Consider the following 15372-nt stretch of genomic DNA (forward strand, 5'->3'; position numbering starts at 1 on the left):
TGATAGGAGGAACCTTTCATAATGAGGAAAGTATCGGACACAGGTGAAGTATTAATGGGAAATGACGGTTATGAAGGATACTGCAAAGACTTAGCTGATCTTATAGCGAAGAAATTGGGCATATCATGTAAGTTTGTTGTGATAAATAATTTCCTTTTAGAATTGCACTAATCTCTTAGAAATCGTGTGATTAAATTAACTCTCTCTCTCTCTCTCTCTCTCTCTCTCTCTCTCTCTCTCTCTCAATTAGATATAACTATTAATAAATTATGTATTAATTTGGAACATATGCAAACCAAGTATTTATAAAATCGAATCGAATCTTTTTTTATTCGAAACGAATCGAATTTGAATCAAAATTTCCCGGATTTGTATTGAAAGCTAATTTAAAAATAACAAAGTATTTTCAATAACATTTCAAATTTTTTAAATAAACGTGAAAATATCCATTATGATTCGATTCAACTTAAATTCAAACTATTCGTATACCTATAATAAATTTATATATTACATATATTAAATTAATACGTATAAATTTAAAATATGAACATTTATCCAAAGTAAAACAATCTAGTTATTATAAAATGTTAAATATTATCATTTTATACAAAACATTTATTTCCTTGAAATTTACTTAACTTCTATTAAATACAGTACTGGAACAACGTTGAAGAAAAAGAGAAGAAAGAGACCGCAAGTCTTTGTTTCGGTGCTTCCCTCCGGCAGCGTACGCTTCCGAATAATTTTTAATTATTAATGCTAACGACTCTCATTTAACTCGCACAAGAATTAATAATTCAAGCAAGAATTACTTTTATTATGAGCAAAATTTGCCGAAGTCAGCCCCACCCTTGACAAGTACCTAAAAGACGTAACGAAGCCTCTTCCGCGCGCGGAATCGATAATGGAAAAAGTTCCGCAGAAGAAATGCTGTTTCGCGCACCCCGTAAAGTACTTTCTTACAAATTTTCAGACGAGCTGCGGATCGTGAAGGACAGAAAACACGGCACGGAGAACCAGGACGTTCCAGGCGGTTGGGACGGTATGGTCGGGGAGCTTATCAGAAAGGTAAGTTCCAGTAATTTCGTTGTATCCGCTATATCCTCAACGTGAAACGCTTTTTCTCCCCCGAAACTGGTCTCCCCGGAAGTTTACGCGGAAAGACGCCTCGAGTAATTGAACCCAGCTTCTCGCGAGGGGGACTATTGATCGTCGCGCTGTCGTATAGTCCAAATGCCCTACGAAGGAGCTGTTTTATCTCCCGACAGCGAGTTTGAACCTGCTCCACTAGATGCCCTGAGCTTGCAAGCTCGTTAGTCGCGATTCGATTTTAAGTTCCATCTGGTGGGAATTTAGGATAAGTCCAAAGCACCCGAGCTTTCAGTTACATCTCACGTAGGTATGCCCGCTTCCGCGCTTCGGAAGATATTGAGGATAGAAAACAAAAGTGTGATACAATTGAGAATTCTATCATAAGGCACTAAGGCGCTTTGAAAGATTATGCAATTTTTAAATCTTTTTCTTTCCCAAATTTTATGTAAACAGATTCAGCTATGAATGTAATAATAATTGAAGAAGAGAAATCTAACTGCAGAACCAAAAGCACAAATTATGCATAATCGTCACAGTAAATCCTGTCATCATATTTCTTTGTCTTCAGTTTTATCTTATTATTCGTCTTTGCTCTCTAGTTACATTTATAATTGCGCTCAAGAAATATGTAAATTATTGTAATTAATTGTTGATATATAAGATGATTAATGTTTTCTTCGGAAATATTTCACAATCCGTTTAAAATTTATTTGATATTTCCTTTTTTTTTTCAATTAGTATGTTTATTATAATCATGTCTTTTTTTATTAGAATATTTAAAAATTAATGCTTCCTCACCTTTGTATTATTTAGTCGTAATTTTAATGTTAATATTTACATCAGTTATTTTATTCGATTCGCAGGAAGCCGACATAGCAATTGCTCCTCTGACCATCACTTCCGAACGTGAACGCGTGATCGATTTTAGTAAACCGTTTATGTCTCTCGGCATTAGCATCATGATAAAAAAACCCATCAAACAAAAACCCGGGGTCTTCAGTTTTCTGAATCCGCTGAGCAAGGAGATCTGGGTGTGCGTTATTTTCTCTTACATCGCAGTTTCTATCGTCTTGTTTATTGTATCGAGGTAAGAAACTTTTTATCAAGAATTGTAATCTTTTTGTATGAAAAATTTAAATATAGAAAACGAATATCTTTAGACTAAATATAGTAATTCGAGTTAAAGATCGACGCAACACACACGGTTATTATCAATTCATCCTTTTCCATATTAATGATTAGCGAAACGTATCTTATTAGAACCTAATATATTATTAATTCGTAGTTATAACTAATCCAAGTATAAATTATGAAAAGATAAATCGATGCATTTTTCATTTCACAATTAAGCGAAGAATTGGTCGTTCATATTGATAGCATTAATCAGATCAATCACAAAGAGGACCTTGTCTATTTTTAGTCTAGCTACATAGATCTTCTATACCAGTTGTATATTAAGGCAATTACGATTATATTTACTACTATACAAATTACAAATTACGTCACACTTCTACATCTTGCTACGTATTTACATTTCTTATCTTACTTATTAATGCTTGCATCACTACGACCGAACGCAGTATTTCGTCGATAATAAATCAAATAAAGACTCATAACTTATATTAGCTCAATCACGTAAAGATCAAAAATTGTATTTTAAGTCATCCATTATATTTGCACTGAAATAGTGCAGCCAAGTAATTGACATTACATGTAACTATTAAGATATCTCAACTAGACATTTGCGAGAACTCTCAGTCTTTAACGAGGACGTAACGAGTAAAGGGAGAAAGTTTTTAGATAGTCCCGTAATTAATGAGACACTTTGAACATCGTTTGAACGAGATCTTCTACTTGGTACGGGTGATGCTTACAACGTGCGTGATATTACTTGAGAATATGACCGTCGGACTTAGAATATCAATCCAATTTTCAAATTTTTTGTAAAGTGATGTTTAAATACATGGTGCATTAATTTCGAAATAAATCTACTACATCATCACACGCATATAAAATTACAGACATAAGTTTTAATTTATTGACAAGCCAAGCAATCTACATTATTACATATTGAATAACGTATTTATTTACGTAATCTGGGATATGCAATCTCATTCGATAAAACACTAATTAATACTGATGATTTTTCAATGACTATAGTTGAAGTATCGGTATACATATATAACACATATTGCATAATACAATTACAAGGTATCTAAAAAATATAAAGTAACATTTAGAAGTATTTTCTTAAACGCCTTTTAAACATTCTTTATCCTCTTGTATTTTAGAAAGAATAAAACATTCTTGAGAAATCTTTAATTTTTTTAATTTTTCTTCAATAATATAGGTTTTCGCCATATGAATGGAGAGTTTTAACCATAAGCGGTAGCACAGATTCAGCTATTAGTGGACGAAACGATCCCGGTTTGCAGCATCCACACACGCCGCAAGGTTCTCCTCATATGCCAACTTCCAGCATGGCCAACGACTTCAGCATCGTAAATAGCCTCTGGTTCGCTCTGGCGGCGTTTATGCAACAGAGCTGCGATATCTCACCCAGGTAAACACACGACTCATGTTATTAATTTCCGACAGTAATTAATATCTAGTCGAGAAGAGGTTCGTGTAAACTTAGCCATTCTTTTTTATAATCGCTGGATTTTATGTTGGCTCGCACTCGTGCTACACGTCTTGAATTTTAAATGCTGTTAATGATGCCCGTTCGAAGCGGTTTTTCCCTCTAATTATTAGCTACGCATCAATTGCCACGATATTTACTCTGCAGCCCAAAAGCAAATTAAATTTAAACTTTTACTCGCAAAATTTGTATTTTTGAGGTGAATTCGTACTTTTCCATGTTCTTCGATTGTTCTGGATTTCACAACCATCATATTTTTAAATGCTATTCTAAATAATGCCTTACGTCGAAACATCTTTTCCTATTGATTACTAAATACGCATATATGCATGTGGACAATACATAATATCGAGATAGCTCGTATGTCAAATATTTATTCTACAAATTTATATTTTTCAATATTATTAACTCAACAATTTCAGAAATTTAATTTAAACTTTAATTACATCATAATTAATATCAGAAATTGAAATGAATGAAAACTTTTTCTTATTTTCTGTTTTCTCTCTTTAAATATTTTATTATTTAGTTTATATATTATACAATTTATATGTTACATATTTGTTTATAAAAAAAGTATCTCACACTCACTAAAGAATTCGAAATTCAAGAAAAGAAAAAGGGAACATATATTAGTGTAACAGAACTCGTGTAAACAAAGCATATGCCACAGTACGATTTCACGCTATAGTTTTCTCTTTTTAAATATTTTATTATTTAGTTTATATATTATACAATTTATATGTTACATATTTATGTTTATAAAAAAAGTATCTCACACTCACTAAAGAATTCAAAATTCAAGAAAAGAAAAAGGGACATATATTAGTGTAACAGAACTCGTGTAAACAAAGCATATGCCACAGTACGATTTCACGCTATTAGCCAGGATTCGGGTAGGATCAGATATTTATCTCAAAGGTAGATGTAAACTTGTGAGAGAATGAGAGATAGATAGATAGAGAGAGAGAGAGAGAGAGAGAGAGAGAGAACAGTGCGCGCAAGTGGCTCCCACGTTCTTCTCGGCTAATTATAGCCGCCCACTCTTGCCTCCCTCCGTTTCCGTTTCCGCGGTATAAGCGCAGGTAAGTACATAAAGGCACAGGGAGAATAGCTCCCTTTACCCGGGACAGGTCGAGCGTACAGCCTGGTAATAGGATGAATCGGGTAAGATTCTAAGAGCTTCCCAGTTGACGTTTAAAATCTCTCGTGTAAATTGTTAAAGCTCCTCTCCGCAGGTGAACGTTTGACTTAAAAAGCTCTTTACAGCATTTCGGGAGGTACTTCGTGCTAAATACAAATAAATAATTTTAATCATTTCTTTTTATAGACCCCCAATTATTTCATTTGCATTATATATAGAACAAGAAGGTTATATCAAGAAACTGATTCCCCTTCGTGAATATACATGTTGTTAAAATTAAAATCGGGTTTCTGGGACGTGCCATACATACGTATACCTATACATACGTATCAGAAGTTGAAAATCTTTCATTATTGATATCCTTTGTAACACACTCGTTGTTCCAAAGGCGCGCACGATTATTACAAGTACTATAGAAAGTATACGTTATTTGGTTTTTAGAGTACTTGCAAATATACCTCGCCATTATTTTCGCGATAAACACGTGTTATTATCATCAGTCCCGTCATTATACTCTCGTTAGCAAACATTTCAATCATTCTTATCTTGTGCAGTGCTTCACTCGTGCTGTATAAATACGTTCATGCTACAAATTATTCTATTCGTCAAGATTGATAATATAGTGCAATCAAAATGTGCTTGTTCTAAATAACATAAAGCTCGAGTAAGCACAGATTGATTAGATCGGTATTGCGCAAAACAATTCTAACTCAAATTATGTTAATTAAATGCAAGTTTATAATTTACAGCAAGAAATCAGATCTACGTTCGCAATAAAATTGGCGACCTTATTGTGCAACGCATAATTTAGATCGGCTTTATAATCGCTAGATGATTATGGCCGCGCGAGACTAGACTCATTTGAATAAAGTATGCTGCACGTGCAAAAATTCACGATACATATAGTAAATATTGTACATCCTTTAATGCTTTATTAATTTTATTTTACATATTACCACAATCATATGATAATTTCTTTCAAATATAGTATTTGATCTTATAAAATGGCATTAATTGAGTTTTTTGAAAGTTATTTAATCAATATTATAATAAAAAACACTTGAAATAAGTAAGAAAAGAGCCACGGTCAAAGCTAGATCTTAATGTTCTCTCAATAATATTTTGATATGTAGTACATTATTTAAATGCATCTTTCAGTTATACAAACTACGCGCCACAAAAAATAATTTTTTAAACGGGCTTGGAAACAGTTCACAGAGAATCTTTTTAAAAATTTAAATGAAAGAAAATATATAAAAGTTGGCAATAAATAAATCATATCAGAAATAATAAAAAGATTCTTTTCTCTTTTAATTAAAGAGTTATGAATTATGAAGAAGGTCTTTAGAAGTTGAGCATTAAAGAACTAAAGAGAAAAATTTCTCTCGGCTGTCTCGGAACTCGATAAATTTCGCATTTTTGAATTAACTGTCTGTCGAAGTCGACACGAGTGAATTCGTATAACAAGAATTTCTGTAATATTAATTCCTTTTTATAATTAATTATGAAATATTTACAGTTTCAACACACAACAATTTCTTTGAATTACAAAACTATTACAGTAATTGTCGATATATCGAAACTATTTTTTCAAAGACAGCGTTAACATTGCTCTGAAATGTTTTATTATGTAGTACATTTCTTGGATCTTATAATCACGGGTTGTGGGTAACGATTTTGAGCAAACACTTCAGGCTGCAGACAAGTGCCACATCTATAAACAAAGCATAATTTGCTCGCATATTCAAAACATTGTAGTTGGATAGGAGTCCAGCATGAATAGAATATTCACGTGGCAATGCTATATTGTGCTTTAAAGCACGCTACGCAGTAGTATGATAGAATTCAAATCACACACCCTCTCTTGTTTCTTCAAGTATTCAATATATACATACAGATTGACATGCATTATGACTGTTATTATAACGAAAAGATGAAAAAATTAGGAAATATTTTCTTTTCTTTTTTTCGTTAAAATTTAAAAATATCTTTGTACAATGTTTTACTATTTATTTTCTTGGCAGTCTTCTGCAGTCATAATTTTTGCGATATAAGTAACAATAATAGCTTAACATTCAGTTTTAGAAACCGTATAAAACTATATATCATTGCTAGAGAATTGCAACAAAAGTGAACGTTACGAGTATGCGCATTTTGTCGTTTACGCGAAACAGACCGCGTGCTCACTCCGAAACTGGGTCTCAATTAATTTACATTTGGCTGTATCCAGTGCACCACCCCATCCTAGTAGCCCTCTTGATTAATGGTTTAAATATTCGCGCGGTGGCGATATGAATTGTAAATTTCGTGGAACCCGCGCGAACGACCACCATCCCTCTATTCTCCTTTTCTGCGCTTCTCTTCCTCTTCTCCTTGGACTACCCTTGCGCGCGATCTCGATGCTCATCCTGCACAAATCTAAGTCCGATGTGTACACACATAATTAACGATATCGTGTTTCTTGTTTGCGAGTAGTAAGACTTGAATTGTACCGACTAGAGAAAGATCTATGGTTTATGCAACGCACGGATAAAGTGAATGCTAGTTTATTTAATCGTAAACCGATATCACAGTGTCTATACATTACTTTAAAATTTACATATTATATATAATAAAAGAAGTCTATATCTCAATATTTCAATGTTCTACAATCTATATATCTATGAATTATGTATTCGTATTTTGTGTGTGTGTGTATGTATATAAATATATTTATTATTTATTTTAAATTAATAATTCCCGAATAATTCAATCCGTAGATCCATATCTGGTCGCATAGCCGGCAGCGTCTGGTGGTTCTTCACGTTGATTTTAATATGCTCCTACACTGCAAATCTCGCCGCATTTTTAACCATCGAGAGAATGGTCACGCCAATTAACTCACCCGAGGATTTAGCGGCGCAGACGGAGGTCCAATATGGCACCATCCTTAATGGTACCACTCTGGATTTTTTTCGGGTAAATATTCAAGAGAAATGTTTAACCTGTTCCAAATTAGACAAACGTCATTAAATTTTCTATGCGCACTTAATTATCGATCCGCATTCATTTTCCTTTTTCGCTCGTCTGCAGAAATCTCAAATCAGTCTCTACAGCAAGATGTGGGAATTTATGAACTCGCGGAGAGACGTGTTTGTACAATCGTACGAAGAAGGAATAGAAAAAGTGAGAACAAGTAAGGGCAAATATGCGTTTTTATTAGAAAGCCCGATGAACGATTACATCAACGAGAGAGAGCCCTGCGACACGATGAAGGTCGGGAGAAATCTCGATGCCAAAGGTTTTGGTGTCGCGACACCGCTAGGATCCCCACTCAAGTAAGTATTCATTGGCAATATTTAGAAAGCTGTCCATAAAAGTTAACTTCTTTAGACTTTGCTAATAAAATAATGGTAAAATTAAAAAAAGCAAAGAATATTGCAATAAAATATATAACTTTAAGTGATTGCCTTATATTTTTTTCTACGCACCGATACAGTAATTCTACAGTAATTCTAAACAATAAGTTACTTGCGGCATAAATTATACTGTGAATTAGTAGTTGGACCCGTCGGAATAATTTCACATCTGCGTTAACAATTATTGTACTTTCCGTATCTCATCAGACGGCAGAGAAGACCTTTGATATATTTTCGTTGAACAAACAGGAGAGAGTAGGTAATTAACGAGGTTTTGTAGTCATCAAAGTGAAACAGAGATCCCTTTCTTTCTTTATCACTCTTTCATGCGATCATATCGTCTTTGTTTCTTTAAATCTTTTTGCAGCCTTTCGCTTCTCGTTTCGCTGTGTTCGGAATGTCATCGCACATCATTACACACAATTAGCATAGAAAAACCCGTACTCTCTTTTCCATGCCATTACCCATTATAGGACACGTTCATCATCAACCAACGCCATTTCGTATCGTGTTTCAACAGCGCATTAACATTTACCTTTCGATTTGTATGAGATCTGTTTATATCTTTATTCGAAATTTTTTTTTTTACAATTTAATCACATTGTAATCTTTTTTAGCTAATATTTTAGTTTAAATATTATTTTTAACACTAAAGTAATAATAATATTAACTTAATTATTTTAAACTTTATAAATTAAATACTTAATGATTACTAATTCCTCAAGTAAACAATCTTTTTAAAATTAAATCCTTTAAATTCTCAAATATGTTATGATTTTCACGTATTTTTGTGTATACTTTTCTCTTTTCATACATATATAAAAAAAAATTTTTTTTCAAAATAATTGAATTTTTTTACATGCAATAAAATTTGTATCAGTTCGTTAATCTGTAACAATAAAAATTCTACACATGCAGGAATGAAATTTATGTTGCAACGATACACTTACGATCCAATCTTCTACAGTAAAGGAAATTAGAAAAATCTATGAATAAGTATTTGTTAGTCCATTAATCTTCATAATGTGACTAGAGCAAGCGTACCGCTGCGACGGTAATACGAGCAAATTTGCATGTTATTGATTTTTTAACCGCGCAACTCCCCCTTGACGTTTCGTGCTACGCTCTGATCTCGTACCCGCGACTCACGCGCTGTCTTTAGATTGTCGAAGCAAGAATGCTGCTCGCAAGGCAGGTAATTGGGAGGCGGTATGTAAACAGGAGCTTTATTATGTCTACCTACACACCTACCGAAGAATAATGGCGCCATGGCGTCCTATTAATCTTTTTTCCACAAGTCGAGAAAACTCCTCTCCTTGTAGTTTGGAGCAGAAACTTCGTCGAGTACCGATATTTCCCCAAGCTTAATTAAAGAAAGTTCCCCCTGACTTTTTCTTACAAATCTGATTAGACGCATTGCTATGATATTTCGATATTCCAACTACTTACTCGCACATAATTAAATCGTACTTTAACTTTGGAACACACACACACACATTGGAGTCTCTTAGACCCAATCGAAATTTCACTTGCTTCATACACAAAGAAAAGAAAAGAAAGTTTTATTTTATAACTTAACAATATAACTTTTTGGCATTACAACCTACAGGTATATTCCTAAATCTCAGAGCTTTAATTAAAAGAAAAAAGAATCTAAAAATATTAGTCTGAATCTTTCGAAGTTACAGCTTATCAAAGTTATAATGAGTATCCATTCCAGATTTATGGGGTGCGTTTTCAGAATTTTTTAGAAGGTGTGTGTTCTGAGGTTAATACATATATCGCGAAGTTACCTGACAAGAAATTGCAATAAAATAATACTATTACAAATCTTGTTCATGCCGATATTTTTTCTGTAGCTACGTATATCTTATATACTATTTATTTGATGGTTTTTTTACTTAATAATATGGTATCGTAAATTTGGCAATGACAGGGATCCCATAAATTTGGCGGTGCTCTCTCTGAAGGAGAATGGAGAACTGGCAAAGTTAGTCGAACGATGGTGGTACGAAAGAACAGAATGCAGGCATGGTGATAAGCCAGACCCTACCAGAAACGAGTTATCGCTGAGCAATGTAGCGGGAATATTTTATATCCTGATCGGTGGCCTTCTTCTGGCACTCGCCGTAGCTCTCTTGGAATTCTGCTACAAGTCGCACACAGAGGCGACAAGAGCGAAGGTAATATCAAAGGATGTAATTATATATATTTTGTTATATTTACTTTGTCATAATTTAATTAAATTACATTATAGAATCAAAATATTCCTAATATTTTTATATAATACACCAAATTTTAATTTTACTAATTAATTACTAATTTTAACTTTTTTTAAATCGTTATTGTATTTACAACATCTAACTGATTGCTAATGTAATATTTTCAATTAATTATTTTATTAATTGTTTCATTATTTAATATCTTATTTCGGTATCAAATAATGAAATATCTTCATTATTTAATAATCTTACAAAGTTTGTATAAAAAAATATTAGGAAGAGATTATTTATGATAAAATTTCTAAAATGTCATTCTTCCTTAGATACCGCTGTCGGACGCGATGAAGGCGAAAGCACGACTTACCATTGGTGGTGGTCGCGATTTCGACAATGGACGGGTAAGTGATAGTAATGAAATCTGTCATTAATATGTTCGCATACGCATATTCGCATACGGTATCAGTAGAGATTATTTAGCCAGAGACGCTTCGACAAACGCGCCGCCGATTCAAAGAAGATAAAATAAATGCAGTGATAATGATCAACAATATCTGTTTAACATCGTTAGTTTGCTTAACGATACATGATATCGAACTATTTAGGATATTGAACATACAAGTAGCATGTTTGTACAATATTGTATTTGTATATATTAATAATAAAACACGCACAGTCTGTCGAATGCACCTTGCGCAATCGTGCATTAAATATGTTGTAATATTGTTATTATCTATAATGAGTGTTTATTACGATAATACGCATCTGCGAACGTCCTCTCGATATTAATTATTGAATTCTCCTTTGTAAACTACACATTAATTTCATAAAAGAGGAGGAAAGATACGCAGGTGCTCTCGATCGGCGATGCGTCTTGTCGCGCAATTACTTCGGTCTCGAACCAAAGGTATCGATGTATCATAAAACATATATACATTCGCAACAAGAGCATCGTACATTATACATACGCATATATACATGAAACCTATACATTATATCCATACATATAGATGAACAATATATAGAGTAACGCTTGGCATGCAGTTAGCAACGTAAACGTTTGACACACTCTCGTTAGTTACATAGCCGGTCTCAACTTGGCTGCATTTAATATCCCAGAGTTTCAGCCTTCAGTCTCGAGGAGACTGATCGACCAGAGGACTAAGACCGTTCAATATATTGACATACATATATTCTTCATATATGTATATACCTACATATGTATGCGTACGTGCGTGCGATGTGCGGCTGGCTGGATGTATTGCGCTCTTTTCTGTTTCTCTCGTCTTTTTCTTTTTTACTCGGAAGAACGTACGGCAGGGGGGGCGTATAAATTTGCTCGTTCGCGTTTGCGTTTCGTTCTACTTTGGGTTTTTGTCTCTCTAGTGGTACGGACTGCAGAGTTAGACGGAGGATGCATGCGCCTTTCCCGGGACCATATGTGAGTACTCTCGCCCTTATTTTAATCCCATTTCGTATTTATCTTTGCTTTCTCCTAATTCTATTGCAGTCTCCCTCATTTTATCTTTCCCTTTCACTTTCCGTGTCAAATCTTCCTCATTTTGTCTTTCTCTTTCGCTTTCCGTGTCAAATGCTTTTGCACGATTAGTTGCAGTTTGGGTCACACTGCCACCAAATCTTGGAATGCTATCTGTCCTTTGACGAAGGTTAAATCAATGCCTGTCACACGCATATACAAATGTCTCTTCGTATGTCTCTCTAAACATACAATTACTTCTAAAGAAATTATAAGAATTATAATATATTTATAATATATCGACACATATTAACCCCACAAAACATATCGTCCGATAGAAATGTTTCATTAACATCATTATTAGCTTCCACGTAAAAGTTTACTTAAACATGCATAAAGGAAAAGAAACAAAGACACGTAGGGACTTAAGAAAAATTTGAGATCTTCACGAAAATTCCAGTTTTTTGTAATACTGATTCCTTTCACAGCGCGGGAAGAAACGAGTACTGGCTGCGGAGGTACCAACATTGACTACGTTCGCGCCGAAGGTATGATTCTGAAGAGACCATGGTGCATCAAGAGCTACACAGGAAATTTTTTGAAGATCTCTAATTTTCTTACGTTCCTACGTCGTACATTTCTACGTCGGTGTATGGATATATCTGCACGGTGTATCCTTTATGCTCCTTTCAGAGTTGGATAGTATCTATCTATATGCAAAAAAAGCTACTTTTCTCTCGAACTTTTTCTCACTTTGCAGCTACTTAATAACGAATGGTTTATTTGGTTTTCAATTTTAGCAATCTTTCGCAACATATTCGTTCATATTTGTTGCTAGAGCAATACATTTATTTCTAACAGCTCTTTAAAAATAAATCTTTGGGTTTTAGCAATAAATTCTGTTGAGGAAGGTTGATAAAAACGGTTAGAAATTTTAATATTTTAATATGAGCATCAAATAAATATTATATTATTATTTTTTACATATAACTGCAAAATGTCTTCTTACGAGTTCGATTGATTTGTCTTGCGTGTCAAACTCGCATTACCTATCCCTAACTTTCCTCCACGTTTATTCATTCAGTGCTTCCTTTATCAAATATTTCGATTCTTTTTAGTAATTTATACGCGCTTATTTGGCATGGCTTAAGCAAGAATGCACCGCGGCAAACGAAGTGTAATGTAATGTATTGCGTAACGCTTTTCAAGTTTATTATGCAAAACTTATAAACAAGCGACAGACACATGCGTAAATTCAGAATTGCTTTTATTGATTCATTTTCTTTGTGTCGGCGTGCATATGTGTCCCATCGATCGCCCGCGAAGCTCGAAGCGAACAAAATTCTTTTTTATTTACGGATCGTATTATTGTTGCGAATTATAACGCCAATATTGTTATAACTTGTAATACATTTTCGATCGTTACTCGGATTAAATCAAAATAATATATTAAAACAAAAGATTTTGTATATTCCAAGTTTGCATCAGCAACAATTGCTATTGTGAACGAGAATGAAACGTCTATATATCCATATTTAGAATTAAAGATCTATCGTAGTTAAATAACATTGTTAACATAAGCCATACAAAACGTGGTGAAAAAATAATAAGCCCTATTCATGTTAGAAAATCACACACCTAGTTTTGCAATCTTTCACGTAATTCTGTTATTACACTTGAAATTTTGTCACATAAGATTCTTGTACCTTTTATCACTGTGCATGCCTGAGCTAGTACATCATCGTATACTGTTCAGTTTCAAATCATCTGTGATGTATTATTATCTTTAAAATTGTTATAACTTACATCAATTAAGATTTATTGATTTATGATAAAGTATTAAATTATTTGCTCTGTTGGGAATGCTAAAAAAAATTCATTCAATATATTTAACGTTATTCCGAATAAAAATTCGTTTATAATTTGACCAATTTGTTTATAATTTAAATAACCAATAATAAAAAGATTAAGACAATGTTTCAGAGAATTGAAAGAAAAATTATACTTTTTCGTTTTGGTTTTATTTTCAAAAATTTTTTTAATTCCGCGATAATTGAGAAACTGCAATAGTTATAGAAGGTTGTTAGCTCAAGCGGGTCTAACACTGTCTAATCGTCGACATTGAAATTTCCAGTATTACGCACCAGCAAACGCGATTGGGAACACCGAGAGCGATCAAGTACACAGCAACACACATACCCAGGTATAAACTGCTACCAGGAAAGTCCGAGCGACAATTCGCCCGAAAATTCGCTGCCCACACCCCCGCCGCCACCGTTGGTGGCACCACCGCCACCACCCCCGCCACCCAGGAGACCACGAAGAAACGTGACCTTCGCGGAATCACCACCGAAGAGCCCGAAAAAGTCTAAGAGCCCGAAGTTCATTTTCCAGCGGAAGCTCAGCAGCATCGCGGCTCTCGACGTAGCGGTGCCATGGACACCAGCGTCCCCACGACACTGGTCCGGTCTCAATGACAAGCCGGAATACATTACCTAGACGCTAAATCAACGAAGAAACAATCGGCGTCTTTCCGTCGTGGCGATCTTAACTGTTGGGGTATCGCTACAATGTTTGAACACTGTCGAGGAAACCCTCTTTTTGCGATTTTGTCCAAAAGTCGAATAATCCAAGCTCGAGTGATGAAGCAATTGAAACATGGAAGCACTGATATTTTTATAGAGCAATAATTATAAGATTCTAAGGAATTAAAAGAAGAAAAATTGTCTCTTCGCTGTAATACTTTTAACGCAGTACCGGACATTTTGTATCGGTTTCAATAAACAATGCGTTATAATTATAAGATTTAGGAAAAGTTAAGAGACTAGTTCCTCTAATAAATATTGGAGAATACGATTATCTCGATACAGAGTTACGCAAAGGACAATTGGATTATGGGTACGTTCGAATCGCGAAGAATCGCATTACTCGAGTTTTTGAATTATTCGATAACCGATAGAATCGGCAGGTGAAATAAACCGCATTGAGAACCTAATATCATTCTATTCTCCTCTCCGCGGCTACTGTCTTCTCCACTGAGGTCACGTGATTTGAGGAATATACATCTAATTGAAGAAATATTCACGAAACTTTCTACTTACGGAAAGTAGCATTAATGTTACTGCCATTTTTTAAAACGACGACACATTAAGAGATTAATATTGGAATTTAAAAGTATTTTATTACATCTTATTATTATTCTTATCTTATTAAAAATATACATTCTTTGAACTCTTTAATTATTCGAGAATAAAGTGAAACATAAAAATGGAATAAAGTGGGTGTAGGACATATGTTAGATCGTGGGCTTCAGGTTTGAAGAGGGAGCAGCCACATTCTCCATCGGCGGAATCTTTTGTCGCCTCAGAATATCGAAATATCTCTCAAGCTCTAAAGCTAAT

General features: G+C 34.1%; 1 protein-coding gene across 7 annotated transcripts in view; it reads left to right on the forward strand.

Moving 5' to 3' along the window:
• GluRIB (Glutamate receptor IB) overlaps positions 1 to 15109 on the forward strand; it is a 239239-nt gene extending 224130 nt beyond the window's left edge. For 3 of the 7 annotated variants that reach the window (XM_018505401.1, XM_018505396.1, XM_018505400.1), the window contains 10 exons: positions 7 to 127; positions 974 to 1068; positions 1956 to 2179; positions 3443 to 3655; positions 7637 to 7835; positions 7950 to 8194; positions 10212 to 10458; positions 10821 to 10895; positions 12460 to 12519; positions 14106 to 14265. In XM_018505401.1, the coding sequence (XP_018360903.1) occupies positions 7 to 127; positions 974 to 1068; positions 1956 to 2179; positions 3443 to 3655; positions 7637 to 7835; positions 7950 to 8194; positions 10212 to 10458; positions 10821 to 10895; positions 12460 to 12519; positions 14106 to 14180 (1554 nt within the window). In that variant the 3' untranslated portion in view covers positions 14181 to 14265. Of the gene's footprint in view, positions 1 to 6; positions 128 to 973; positions 1069 to 1955; positions 2180 to 3442; positions 3656 to 7636; positions 7836 to 7949; positions 8195 to 10211; positions 10459 to 10820; positions 10896 to 11880; positions 11936 to 12431; positions 12520 to 14105 lie in introns of those variants that run through there. The other 4 variants (XM_018505403.1, XM_018505398.1, XM_018505399.1 and 1 more) reach the window with 4 other exon arrangements.
• Positions 15110 to 15372: the final 263 nt, after the last annotated feature.

Source organism: Trachymyrmex cornetzi, unplaced genomic scaffold, assembly GCF_001594075.2.
Source record: "Trachymyrmex cornetzi isolate Tcor2-1 unplaced genomic scaffold, Tcor1.1 scaffold205, whole genome shotgun sequence".
NCBI lineage: Eukaryota > Metazoa > Arthropoda > Insecta > Hymenoptera > Formicidae > Trachymyrmex > Trachymyrmex cornetzi.